Below are 13,661 nucleotides of genomic sequence, written 5' to 3' on the forward strand. Positions count from 1 at the left end.
AATCGGACCCATTTCGCCTGGGATTGATATATACATGGTTTGAAAGGTTTTTGCCAGTAGACCTCAAAACAGGCCTCACACGGTCTCTAGCCACACCTGGTTGCTGGTTGAACATCTCCGAAGTTGGTAAAATGGTGATTTTTATCCGAATTTTTTGGCCGTTATAAACGATCGTCCCGGGCGAGAGTAGGCTCGTTGGAAAGCTGAGTTCAAGTAGTTTCGGGTCATGCCTAGTTTAATTTAATTCATTGATATATGTTTGCAGAAATCTGCAAGAAAAATTTTCAAAATCTGTGTGAACTTTAGACAGGTCTGGGCTGGTACTGATGACGCTTAATGTGAACCTAACATGCTAGTCGTAACATACATTGTCTATGGTTTCCATTGATACCCCATTTGCAGTGCTGGTGATTGCTGGCGAGTTTTACGAGTAGCGGTTGTGCTAACATAAAATTCTGTTATGTCGGCAATCACCAGCACTGCAAATGGGGTATCAATGGAAAGCTTAGACAATGTATGTTACGACTAGCATGTTAGTGCTAGAACTCAGCTTTCCAACGAGCCCACTCTCGCCCGGGACGATCGTTTATAACGGCCAAAAAATTCGGATAAAAATCACCATTTTACCAACTTCGGAGATGTTTAACCAGCAACCAGGTGTGGCTAGAGACCGTGTGAGGCCTGTTTTGAGGTCTACTGGCAAAGACCTTTCAAACCATGTATATATCAATCCCAGGCGAAATGGGTCCGATTTTGGTAGGCGGCTTTTCAAAAGAATCCCTCTAAGGATATCTACACCAGTCTCAAGAATATAGATATAATTAATCGACTCTGTGTAGATGATCGTTAAGCTTGCTGTGGTTCCCTTGTGCCCCAAACACTCACCTTAGTTCCGGTCTAGCCACATTCAGAAGCTCATTGTTCCTTCATCGCGACAAAATTGGTCGAAAATGCAAGGTAAGTTGCTCATACGAGAAACGATGAGAAAAAACTTTGAGTACATCCATTGACAGCGATTCCTCCGAACTTTAGAAGTCTTTGTTCTAACATAATTCAGGACATTATGACAATATTGATCTAATGTTACACTGGTGAAGATCCGCGCACAATACTTACGATTTAATCCGATATTCTTCGTACACATAGATGAGACCTACGGCCGGCAGAATGAATAGTTTCTTTTAATGCATACAGAAGCTAAACTATACACAAACCGGACGTTCAAATTTACTTTCAACAAACAAAGACTATATTTGTTCGAATTTTGTTGGAAGAGTGTTGTGTAATTGAACGGTGGCAAAAACAATTATTTGCATTATTAAAATTACAAAATTTTCCCTGTTGATGGATGTTGTAACGAATCTGTTACAAATTAAAACTGTAAACACGAAAGTTCGAGACAGTGATTCATCGATTAACAGTAAATCGCAACATATGTAGTCTCGAATGATCGCAACAGCAACAAGAAAAAATAATCGATCACAAAGAAAGAGGAAAATAAAACAAAATTGCGTCGTTAAATCTTTAACCTCAACCTTTCAAGAATTAACGTTTATTCGTTGGAATCTTCATTTATCTTTTTCCTTCATCTTATACATAGGCTCGCATGCATCATCTACCTATAACCACTCCAATATTTATATATCGTTCACATCACGTACCTTCATATCGATGATAACAATCAAAGGAAAAGGTACTGACGTACAGAGCAATTTCTTTATATACAAGCCCAGTATAATATATACATTGCATCGACACTTATGCCCACCTTACCACAACGTTTGTTTGTGAATGTAGGGCAAGTATTCCTCAAGTTCATGGTAAAATGACTTTGGTTGTTGGAGTGCACTTAATCGGACATCATTTTATTTATTTTGTTCTTGTAAGGTTGTGTTGCTGCTTACAACTGTTACAGAGTGCACTTTGATATTGTGCTTGACTTGAATGGTTAACCTGTTATAGGCGGCAAACATTATTGACCAGTATTATTATCGGGTCTATTACTTCCATCGATCAGAGTACTTTTAATCTGTTGATTTCAAATCTTGTACTTCAATTTTTTTAACATGCATTTTACTATATAAAAGACCATATTATCCCCAGAGTGTGTCATTATTTTTGTCGACCTACCGACCTATCAACCTAAAAATGAGGTAGGTCTACAGTGGCAGATCAATATTTTTCCATTTTTAGGATGTTTAGATTTATTGTCCATCACATATCGAAACAAAAATTCGAACACGAAAAAAGCTCAAAACTGTCTATATCCACCAGTGGTTGATGGTAGCAGGTCTTCATAGGTCAATAAATGGGTGTTTTTAGACTCATTTTACGGCCGTCCAGTTATTTTACAATTATTTGACACACTACTCTGTTTCAGTACCTTTCGCTAGTTTGACATTTCAAAACACACGGAAAAATCGTGGATTTCGTTAAAGGCTGTGTAACTTATAATGTGGCTGCAGTTCTTATAATATAGCTGCAAGACTTATAAAAATATAGCTACTGAACGCATATCCTATTAATGTTGGTTATTTACCTGCAATGTGAGTTACACAACTATATTATAGATTACAGAGCTACATTATGCATCGACAACACATGTTATAGCTAGGATTTGCATATTGTGGCTGTGTACTCTATATCATAGCTGTGTAACGCATATTTGACGTATGAAAAATATAGCTGTGTGCTGCATATCAGAAAATGTATGGGACCATGCATTCAAGTTGTGATTCGTACTGACGCTTGGTCGGACTCAATGTTAACAGATAAAGAAAAATCGTAAAATAGCTTGGCTGATTTTAATAAAGCTTGATTGTCAGGTTATAGAAATACCTCTTCAATAGTCTCGAATAGTCAAAATAGTCAATAGTCAAAATCCGTGGAAACACAGACGAATGAAAGTATATATCAGTATATATCAGAAATTTCAATACATTAGAAACGAATTAAGCCAAATAACTGCTCCCAAATGTCAAACTAGGCATTTCACAGAAAACAATTGAATGGGCGATTCTTCACGCAGGCAGTCTCAATTCACTTTCTTTCAGAACCTGAAACAATGCTCCAATGACAACACACCAAAGTAAAAATTCTAAATAAGAAAACTACAGACTTGAATTAGGCTGTGTGCCTTATAATATAGCTGCAGAATTTATATTGCGGTAACAACGCTTCGAAATAAGAACGTGTTAAAGCACAAGCAAAATTAGCAGAACAGCAGCATAGGTGACGGTCGGATTCTCAGGTTAAGCATCAATGGGCGCGGTTAGTACTTGGATGGGTGACCGCAAAATTCATGAAAGTTTAGGAAAATTTTTTATTTCTCGAGATAGATTTGAAACGCGTCTCACAGCTATAAAATAAGTTACACAGCTATTTTAACTACAGTCTTCGCAATATGCATTACACAGCTATATGCCAAAAAATGGGGGTGCTAAGTCCACTTATAGATCTCACACGCATATTGGGATTTTCCGAGCAATTGGAAAAGGCCTGAAAACAAAAGAAATAGTCGTTTTCTCCCTTCCGCTGAAACTTCGGAAGCCTTTTGTTGTGAAAAACGTTGTATTTAACTCGGGAGAAAAGTTAGAAATTGCATTTTCTCGCTACAACACACTAAAAATTTCCAACTTTTCTTCCCTCGTTGAACAAATAACTAAATGTAAACGTACATGTACCACTCCTGCTTGAAGCAAATTATGATCAAATTTAATGGTTGGTTGAAGTACCCTGTGGAATAAATTTTCGGATTAATACTTATAACCTATCACAACTCAAAGGCTAAACAATTTCTAACTTGTAACCACAGATTTAAAGAATGATTTGTATGCATCAAATTTGACGTCATTGAATATAAACACAAAGTTTCACTTCTTTAAATCCGGAGAAATAGATTCACCGAAAAAAAGTACTTTCGTTGATTGTTTGTGGTTTTTTTTCTCGTCTTCTTTTCTTTCTTCAAATAATTTATGTGCAGATTGAATTCGTTATTTGTATAATTATTGTGGGTGATTGACCCACATTGTTTGCTCGAAAAGAGATTTTTTTCGAAGAAGCGAAAATGTTTTATTTTTATGTTTTTAATTAACGTTTTAAGCAAATTTATAACTTTTTCAGCGATTTTTTTGTAATTTTAAATATTGTTGGCACACTTTTTCCATAAAATACGTAAAAACCAGTGTGCGTTTACCATATCATTTTTCAATTTTAATTGTCGTCTACTGAAGTACTCATATTTGGTATGAAAAATATAAATTTTAAAATTACTTTTATTGACAAAATCACTCTCGCATTTCCAATAGTCCGTTCTAAACTTGAAGATAAAAATGTCCAAATAGTCTCGCCTCAACATTTTCTCTTCAAAATTACTGAATTGGCCTTTGCATAAAAAACCGTCAATCGAAAAAAATTGCCTGTATTCGATAGTAATTTTGAGAAAATCAATAGACAAATAGTGATCGGCATTTTTAAGTACTCCTTAAAATTAAATTTCTTGGAATTGTGTAGCTGTAGAAATATAACCAACTCCCCGGACTACGCACACCACACGAAAGAAGTGTAAATAAAAGAAGTCTTCGATCATCATAATAAGTAGTTCACAATCTCAGTCCAACCACAATAAAGATTCAGTTAGTCTTTAGTTGAGAGTCAATCGTATAACATCGTTTATCGCGAAGGTCTTAAAAAAACATTTCTACAAAAGGTATCGAATGATAAAATTGTGAATCAGAATCGAATGTGTGTATAATCGATTAAAAAGTGAAATATTTATTGTTAACCGTTAAAGAAAGTAAATAAAAAGAGGAACACACAAAGAAGAATTTTATTAGTTTCAGAGTGTTGTGCTGCAAATATTTGCAATATGAAGAAAATTTTAGCAGTTTTAATTTTGACGAACATTATTGTGCTGGCTTATACGGCTAGTATTTTTGGTAATTTAAACAAATATATTTTTCATTTAACATAATTTAGGAACTTTGGTAGTTGGCACTCATACATATGAAATCTAGTTAATTTATGTGTTTTAAGGTCTGTACAGTGTACACCCACACACCCATACATTTAAAAAAAAAATATTTTTCTGATGTCTCAGCACATTTTCTGGATGCTTTAACAAGAATGACCAATTGTCATTAAGTGTTCTTTTCCAAAAATAGAACTTAACCTGTCACAAGCTATTATTCAAGCTATTACTTCATTTGATCGAAGATTTTTAGTGATTGATTTCAGAAATCTTTTACTTCATTTGGTTTGAACATCATTTTTGCTATATAAGACCTCATCAGTCAGAGCTTGTCGTTTATTCTTGCTGTCGTTTTCGATAACAGATGATTTCATATTTCGGTTTTATTCTTATATTTAATCCATCGTCAGACAATGTTAGATGTTTCGTAAACGAACACAAATTTGCACATATAGTACTGATCAGCCAGGTCATCAGTTTACACAATAAACAGATCCCAATATTTTGTAGCAAAATGTTGATCCTCAATACTTCATCTAAATATGGAGAAATATCACATTTAAATCAGTCAATAGCGCTTCTAATCAGAACTTCCTTTATCAGCATTGATTGGATCAAGTTGGAACGGCTGACTGTATTTATATGCAGGATTATATTAACCTATTCAGGCGGAAAGCATATGACCAGTATTATTATCGGCTCTATTACTTCCATCGATCAAAGTATTTTTAATCGGTTGATTCCAAATCTTGTACTTCAATTTTTTTTAACATGCATTTTACCATTATAAAGAACCATATTACCCAAAGCTTCTCATTATTTTTGTCGTCGTTATCAATAATAGATGAATAGTCGTATGTGGCAGATTATCAGGCAAAATGTCTATCTCTTCATTTCACCGTTACCGTTTGAGAACAACATTACGACATGTACGTTATGTAAATATATACATAGTCGCGTCGATATCGCATGTGGAATGAATATGATGGATTGAAATTATAGTTTCGGATACTCTTCTACCTGTATTTTAGCAAAACGTTTTATAGAACAAATGAAGTAAAATATTTACATAAAACTTCAAACCTAAAACCTTTAAAATCTAAAGTTACATTATTTATTGATTATTTGGAATTAATCTTGTTGCCGTTCGTAAAACTTTACTGTCCTTTTTAAGTGCAACAACAACCATTTTATAGATACAATTATCTTCACTCAGTAAAATCGTATCAACCCCTAAATGCACTTCTTCACTATTCATCTCCCATGTAGATTATCTAACTGAAGATCCACAATCAAGAGATTCCGAAACTAAAAAGAACTGCTTATGCAATGGCCCATCTTGTATCTGCTGTCTGGACTTTAATATGTCTTTCATCGATCTAGGTGGTCCGGGTAAGTGTACCTTTTTCCTCACATAACAAATTGAACGTTTATTTTAGTCATTTCGGTCGAACAGGATGCGTTCGTATGAACTATATATCTGCCGAAGAAGGCATCGCTATCAATGTGTCGTACGGTTCCAGTCTGTTACATAGTCAAACCGTAAAGGGACCTGATCCAGCACCAACTTGTTTGAATATTTTCACTCAATTGGCGCAAATGTGTGCTCGATTCAGTGAATTGCTGCCTACCGATGACGGACTTCGTGGATGCATCAATTTGGAACCAATGCTGTTGGGAGAAGCACAACTGGAATTACCCGTTGGATGCTTCAAAATGGGTCCAAATGGAATGGAAGTTATTGAGTCATCGGTGCAAGTGATCAACGAACAACAACCAAAAGATCCAAAGTAAATTGGAGACGAGAAATTTGATGTCTTCTCGAATGTTGAACTAATAAGAGCAAATAATAATTTCTAGCGCACAACCAATCGAATCAGCGGACGATGACGAAGAAGAAGAAGATACTACGGAAACAAATGCCGGCAATGATACTATCGCTGGGTATAATACCGCTGATATACTAGCAGCCGTGAATGCATCAGCAGAAGAGGGTATCGCACTTATTTCGAACTGGTTGGGATTGACAGGAAACAAATCTCAAAATGAAACCGTCACCGATCAGGTTCCGCCAAACAATCAACAACAATAGAGTCTAAGCGAATATGCACATTTTCTTAAACTTTTTGACGATCTCTCTGAGTAATTTATTAATTTATTTTTTGTATTTAATAAACGTGTTGTTAACCACATTCAGAGTGTCCTAAAATTGAATGCCAGTGACATCTGAGATCCATTTTTTGTAGGTCGGTACGCGTGTGTACACGTCCGGATAACCAACTGCACATGCTAAAGTTCCGAATGATACAATACCGACTTGTTCGCCATTGAATTGAAGTGGCGAGCCGGAATCACCCAAACAGACTCCTTGGTCAATATTCTTAAGCGTGCAAATATGATGAGCACTACTCATGAAAGCAGTCCAAAAAAATTTACATTCCCTAGTACCTACGACTCGAGCAAGAAGAACTTGCAGTTGGTTCGGAGGCAAACCGTTAACTTCCTAAAAAGTGGACAATGGCTCCATTAATATTTTCTCTTAATTACCACAAACGGAAACACATACTACAAGACCCCATCCGGTAACAGTTGCAATCGAATCGTCAGGGGGATGCCTATCAGCCAATCTGATCGGTTGAATGGTGTCAGAAAATGTAAATGAACCAAAGACGCGAACCAATGCAATGTCATTGAGTAGACGTGCTTCATCATAGTCTGGATGCATTTGTACGGACGAGATAAGTTTTCTCACACCATATCTCCTGTCAACTGTGCCGGCAACGATTTGATAACCGTTTTGCACAGAGCAATGTGCTGCAGTCAACACCCATGATCGATCGATAATCGAACCACCACATACATGAAAGCCAGTCTTGGCTTCTATTGATACCTGATACGGATATGTTTCGGCGGATGTAACGTCACTACCACCTAGGATTTTCGACGAGGGTTTACACTGACAAAATCCTCCAAAAACCCAGACGAGCGAACAGAGTGCTTGTGGAAAGTGCATTGCGATAGGAATTCAACGGTGCATCACAACACTCGCCTTTATATACTGTTTACCGATGTACAAAAGCAAATTTGAGGTGAATTGAATGCGGAATTTATTTTCTATTAACCTCCTATTGTCTTTTGAATTCCAAAAAAATATCTCAAGACTGACTGCAGCAATGTCGATAGGTATGTTTGATTTTTGATTAGTCCACCTCTTGTAACGATCGGAAAGGTTAATCTGCAAATTCCAGACAATTCTTTGAATTCTCTTCAAATTTAGCTGGATTAACGTCGGTGAACTCGCGTTCATTAGTATCTGCATCCAACTGTCATAATTGTTAAGAATTGAAGTTTTTTGGATTGAAGCTCCATTTTTACTAGACGTGAGATTAAAATCACTAGACGAGCAGAACGTCACGGATACATGAGTCATAGTCTACATTGGCGGGTGAAAAAATTCGGTATAAATTTTGCCAGTCAAGTCGAGATGTAAGTGCACTTCTCGCATTCGGATTCCATTTTCAGAGTTCACACGACTAAGGAAGGCTCCTAAAATTAGGAATTTTAGGAAATTTTAACGGTTATTTTAGGAGAATTTCAGGAGATTTCGAAAGTAATTTTAGAAGGAATTTTTAAAAATTTGACAAAGTTTTTATAAGTAATTTCCGGAGGAATTTTTGCAGCCTCAAGATCTTTCTATTTCTCATACACTTCGTAAAATAATAAAAATGTTTCAGAAAATTAATATGTTCTATTAGGGGTGTGCGATGGATAAAGGATCGAGACTGGCATCCCTAGGATGTCAAAAACTCGATTTTCTCAATTGAACCATTTTGCCTTAATTTTAGACCAAACAAACACTCACGATACAAACATTTCTCACATGATTGAGCAAAAATCGAATTATTTTCTTGATAAAATTTCCGAATTTTTAAGTTTAAGATCCACTCAATTTTTCATAGTCGGCAAAAATACTTTCTCGATAAACTTCGCATGGATTTTATTTTTTTCTGTTGCACTGGACTCCAATTAGTAGAATATTAGTCTTTAGTAGCAGCTAATAAGGATCTCAAAGAAGGTTTTTGGTAGAAGTCGAAGTAGATGGGAGACCGAAAACTAAAAAATTTAGCTTCTATGATTTTTCGCAAGTTGTAAATGAATTTTTAAAATTTACGCCAGTCTCGATACTTTATCCATTGTACACCCCTAATTGACAAAACGTTTTTCTTTTTTATCAAAACATCTTTTTCCTTATGCAGTTCAATAAATAATTGAAACTTTTATCAGCAACTTGACCTTTATCAGTTGTTTCTTGTCGACTGCACTGAAAACTTCTTTCGTACCACGTACCAATTTTACCGTTGATTTGGAATGAGCATTCCAATTTATTTGGTGAGTCGTTCCAATCGTTGGTATTGGTATGCTGCACAAATTAATTGGTACTGGTATTTTACTGGTAATTCCAAATCAACGGTAAAATTGGTAGATTTTATTTTCAGTGTGGACCCTTCTTTCAAGTTAACAAGATTCACCATTACATTGGTCGAAGACCGACGATAGTCTCATCTTCTAACAAACTGCGATCCTCGAGAATGTATTTGTTTTCGCTAAATCCATGTTCAGGATCGCTGTTTGCATGATTCAAAGAAAGGACTGTTTTCAAATTCATTACATTAACAAAAACAATTCCTTGTTTTTCAATTTTATCAAAAAATTTCTTTGATAGTGTGGGCTGATTTTAGGAATTTTAGAAGATTTTAGGAGATTTTATGAGGATTTAGTCCATTTTAGGAATTATATGAATTTTAGGAGGAGTGGGAACTCTGCATTTTTAAGCATTTTACTTGGACGAACAGACTCCCATCGATCTATCTCTAAATCAGCGTACGAGTAAAAGAATTTGATTTTATTAAATGAAATTTGTATTTTGAAGGCCCCAGTACAGCCAATCAGTTTAAACGAAAGACAAAAATATTCAGGTTGCTGCTTGTAGAACTGGACTTTTCCTAGCGATTTTGACTTTATCATCATCAGGAATGTTTTCGTCCTCTACAAAAACAATAAATTACAAGATGCAGATGCGTTTGGATTTTGTTGTGCAGCTATATCACTCAAGCAAATCTTCACCTTCATCGTCCTCGTAATATAAAAGTTCTTCGGGTGTCATATGGCCAACTCTCTCCTTGAAGAGCCGCACCTCTTCGTTGAAAATATCTAAGAACGCTCGTCCCTCTGGCACAACGAATAAACTCTGAAATGGAAATTGCTGCAACCGTTGCATTTTGGACATGCTAAAAGGTGACTACTCACTTTGAAGCTGTTATAAATGCTCTCAGCGAGATTCCGAACTTTTGCGGCTTTTTCGTCGAACTCTTCCTTCTGTTCGTCGGAGAAGCCCCAGTTTTTCGTATTGCCAACGTATCGTCTTAGTCGTTTCATCGTTTCCACAACAATTGGATGCTTCTTTAGCATGAACTTCGTAACTTTTAACTCTGAAATTGATCATCAGATGAATAAGTTAAATGTCATGGTCGTCACCCATTGTACCTTTGTAGCTGTTCATCAATTCTACAGCACGGTCTACATCAGCTGACGTAAGTTGTATACATGATTTGATCATATGGTCATGTTCCAATAAATTGCTTTCTAGCATCACTCTTCGTTCACGTTCGGCAACTGGGAAGTAAAAGATTGATTAAGATGTTAGTTGTGAGGGCATGCAATTGAAAGGCAAACTACGAATATCTGTGAACTGTTCTAATGTCTCATGAAATTATGCAACGGACTGGGGACGAGAGAGCGGAAAAGGTCCCCAAATTTTAATTTTATTTCTACTCAAAATATGGACTTAAATTAGAGTTTTTGGTGTGACCGGTCCGGTATGACGAGCTCATCCGCAAAAATTAAAAAAATTGACATCACTAACCAGATCGACTTTCAGCTACTAATTTTTTGATCAATTTCGGAGATAGATTCGGATTCATATCGAGCTGGTCTTTTACACTTTCAACAGAGCAAGCACCAGATTCAATTTGATTTTTCAAATCAACTGCTTTTTCTCCAGCTTCTTTCAGCCATTGTTGTAGGCCTAGCTCCGTATCGAATGAGTCGGGCATTCCACATTTTACTTTAATGCCAATGCATCCACCATCTGGTGTTATAGCCAACAGTAAATCGTCGGATTGAATGGCTTCGTCATTAGGTTTCACTGCGAATTTCCGGGTTGTGGTCTCTTTTACCGGCTCTGGAATGACTTCCAGTTCGGTGATATTCGATTCATCGAGTGGAATGTCTTTGATTTGAGTATTTTCGGGTAATGAATGGTTTACAGTGTCTGCAGCAAATTGAATTTGCTCCTTCGCTGTAATAAAAGCAAAGAAAAGCAATGTCAGGCGTATGTAATGGGTATGAGGAAATACGATTGTCAATACAACGTGACATTAGTGTTTATCGGTAGGGCCTAGCTCGAATTTGAATGAAATTTCGCCTCATGAAATTGGAAATATTTTACGCATGAAGATAAGGAGGACAAGTCGATGGAGCAATTCAACATGAAATCGTAATTTGCCGGGTTGTCATGTGTAACGAATTAATGTGCGTCACTAACTTAAGACAATTGAAATTGAGCTCAACTTACTACTGTTTTTGTCTTCCTCCACTTCCATTGATGAGTCAACTTTCACAGTATTTTCCGGTCGTTTATCTTTTGGCGGGAAATTAGGCTCAATAGTCTTGCGTTTCGGTTGGGGTGGCTCTTCAACGAATTCCTCATGCAAATAGCTGCAATAGACAAGTCCAATGACATTGAGTGAAAAACGAAACTGAAAAGCGCCCTTACCGTTTCGGTTTGATTGTTCTACCACTACGACTGATCACCGGCTCTTCAGGGACTGGTGTTGATGTTATCGATTCGATTGGATTGGTCTTTTCAGTAGACACTTTTCGAACGATTGCTTTACGTTCAGCGGCAACTGCTTTTGGCGTTGAGGGCGTCGTTTTTGGTGTCGATTTTGCCTTGGGATCAGACTTTATTTTAGCAGAACCTTTGGGCTTTGAAATGAGTTGATGGTTCTTGTGATTATCGACGAGAAATGCGATCGACGGCGGCAATATATACTTACAGTTTCCTTTGGCTTGCTGGGTTCGGTAACAATCTCTTCCGTTTCGTCTTCGGTGGCAACGGTAACATCTGCCGGAGCATTTTCAGCGGTTGTCGATGCAACGGACGTTTCCAACTAACAAATTAAATTCAATTATCATCTAGTGGTCTGACGGCATGGTCGACCAATTAAATACTCACATCAAGCGGAGCCGCATCTTCACCAGTTGCTATGGCTTGCTCTATTTGATCCACAGCGGTCTGAAAGTGGGCTTTCTTCAAGCATTTGTCGTTGGCATATTTTGCCTTCGTTTCCAAATAGTGAAAACAATCTTCTATTTTGAGGTTTGCGCTGGGAAATTGGGAACGGAAGATAATCAGTAATTTGAACGATGATCAGATCCAATCGAAGATTAATTTGATTGAAAATCATATCGCATTTAATTATCATTGAAAAAAAAAAATGTTCGAGACAATCGCATCGATCATAAATACTTGATGTGATCAATCGGCAAGTCTCGAGTTTACTTTTGGATTTGAATACAAAATTTTGTTTTACCAAATAACTTCAATAGAAAACAATTTTCTTTTGTCAATCCGTATATCAATTTGCATAAACAAAACAAAACTTACGTTTCGCCGGTACCGTAAAAGTACACCTTGTATTTCTTTTTGTCAATGGACGTAATCTGAAAATGTGAAAATGGAAGTCAATTATTTCAATGAGATGATGTCGAATATAAAGCAGATACTGCAAACACTATGTTGCACAATTTCTGACTCTGACACAATGTGTAACGGGTTTCTCAAAAACGTTGACTTGGTAATCCAACACGGCATTACTATTTCTGATAAACGCTAACACTGATGTACGTTTTGTTATCCAATCAACAATTTTTTCCAATTCTATCACAGCTTTCAGCTCTATTTTATTCACTCACAACAATGAAAAAAGTTTCTTCTTTCGGACCGACACCAAACATAACCTAATTTATCGCAGTAACATCTTTAGAGAAATGCAACACGGTTGTTTATGCTCATCAATCCAGGTAATTTGTTGAGCTTAATTCGGAGGCAACTCAGATTCCGATCATTTAGTAAACACACTCAGAAAAAACTTACTTTTGCCGGCCATGGTGGGTAACCTTTAACTTTCGCAAAAACATAATCACCAACGGTAAAGGATTTTCCTTTTTTCACCATTTTTCTTCACAATTTAAGTTCAGACAACAATCATTAAATTTGAAAAAAGGTCTTTGCGTCGTTTATAACCAGTTTTTATTCAGTATTCTTTAACGTTTATAAGCACTTTCTTCAAAAGACGCCACCGCAATCAATTTCTCACAGATGTGTTATTTGAATAATATCGTAGACGCCATTGGAATAGTGGAATGAGTGGAAACATTATGAAACGTTCACTTTCACCAACGGAAAGTGCGCCTTTTGGTTCGATTTTATTTTCAGTAAACAAAAGTGATGCAATCAAAAATGAGCAACATTTTCCAAACATGACCACAGATAGGCTGGCCCAAAGTTAGTATATAAACACTCAAGGTGTTTTAGGTGAATGTGAATTCATTTTAATAATATTGCCAT

At 36.4% G+C, this 13,661-nt stretch overlaps 3 protein-coding genes across 9 annotated transcripts; 1 reads left to right on the forward strand and 2 right to left on the reverse strand.

Annotated features, from left to right (window-relative positions):
- Positions 1 to 4,611: 4,611 nt before the first annotated feature.
- Positions 4,612 to 7,161, forward strand: LOC119081688. Its single transcript, XM_037190784.1, has 4 exons — positions 4,612 to 4,937; positions 6,239 to 6,361; positions 6,426 to 6,759; positions 6,830 to 7,161. The coding sequence occupies exons 1-4, from the start codon at positions 4,868 to 4,870 to the stop codon at positions 7,059 to 7,061; spliced, it is 759 nt and encodes a 252-aa protein (XP_037046679.1). The 5' UTR covers positions 4,612 to 4,867; the 3' UTR covers positions 7,062 to 7,161.
- On the reverse strand, positions 7,088 to 8,338 carry LOC119081689 (chymotrypsin-2-like). Its single transcript, XM_037190786.1, has 2 exons — positions 7,536 to 8,338; positions 7,088 to 7,472 (listed from the first exon to the last, which is right to left on the reverse strand). Exons 1-2 carry the CDS (start codon positions 7,980 to 7,982, stop codon positions 7,173 to 7,175), a joined length of 747 nt encoding a protein of 248 aa, XP_037046681.1. The 5' UTR covers positions 7,983 to 8,338; the 3' UTR covers positions 7,088 to 7,172.
- A 1,532-nt stretch (positions 8,339 to 9,870) lies between these two features.
- LOC119081686 (hepatoma-derived growth factor) lies at positions 9,871 to 13,445 on the reverse strand. 7 transcript variants are annotated; one of them, XM_037190778.1, is made up of 11 exons: positions 13,188 to 13,445; positions 12,699 to 12,754; positions 12,267 to 12,417; positions 12,088 to 12,201; positions 11,805 to 11,980; positions 11,604 to 11,746; positions 10,893 to 11,327; positions 10,514 to 10,642; positions 10,277 to 10,458; positions 10,094 to 10,217; positions 9,871 to 10,015 (listed from the first exon to the last, which is right to left on the reverse strand). In XM_037190778.1, exons 1-11 carry the CDS (start codon positions 13,266 to 13,268, stop codon positions 9,942 to 9,944), a joined length of 1,665 nt encoding a protein of 554 aa, XP_037046673.1. In that variant the 5' UTR covers positions 13,269 to 13,445; the 3' UTR covers positions 9,871 to 9,941. The 7 variants fall into 7 exon arrangements, with proteins under 7 accessions (XP_037046673.1, XP_037046672.1, XP_037046675.1 ...); XM_037190777.1 differs by having other exon boundaries at positions 11,805 to 12,016; positions 13,188 to 13,444; XM_037190780.1 differs by lacking the exon at positions 10,893 to 11,327 and having other exon boundaries at positions 11,805 to 12,016; positions 13,188 to 13,442.
- Between the last annotated feature and the right edge of the window lie 216 nt (positions 13,446 to 13,661).

Source organism: Bradysia coprophila, unplaced genomic scaffold (assembly GCF_014529535.1).
Source record: "Bradysia coprophila strain Holo2 unplaced genomic scaffold, BU_Bcop_v1 contig_358, whole genome shotgun sequence".
NCBI lineage: Eukaryota > Metazoa > Arthropoda > Insecta > Diptera > Sciaridae > Bradysia > Bradysia coprophila.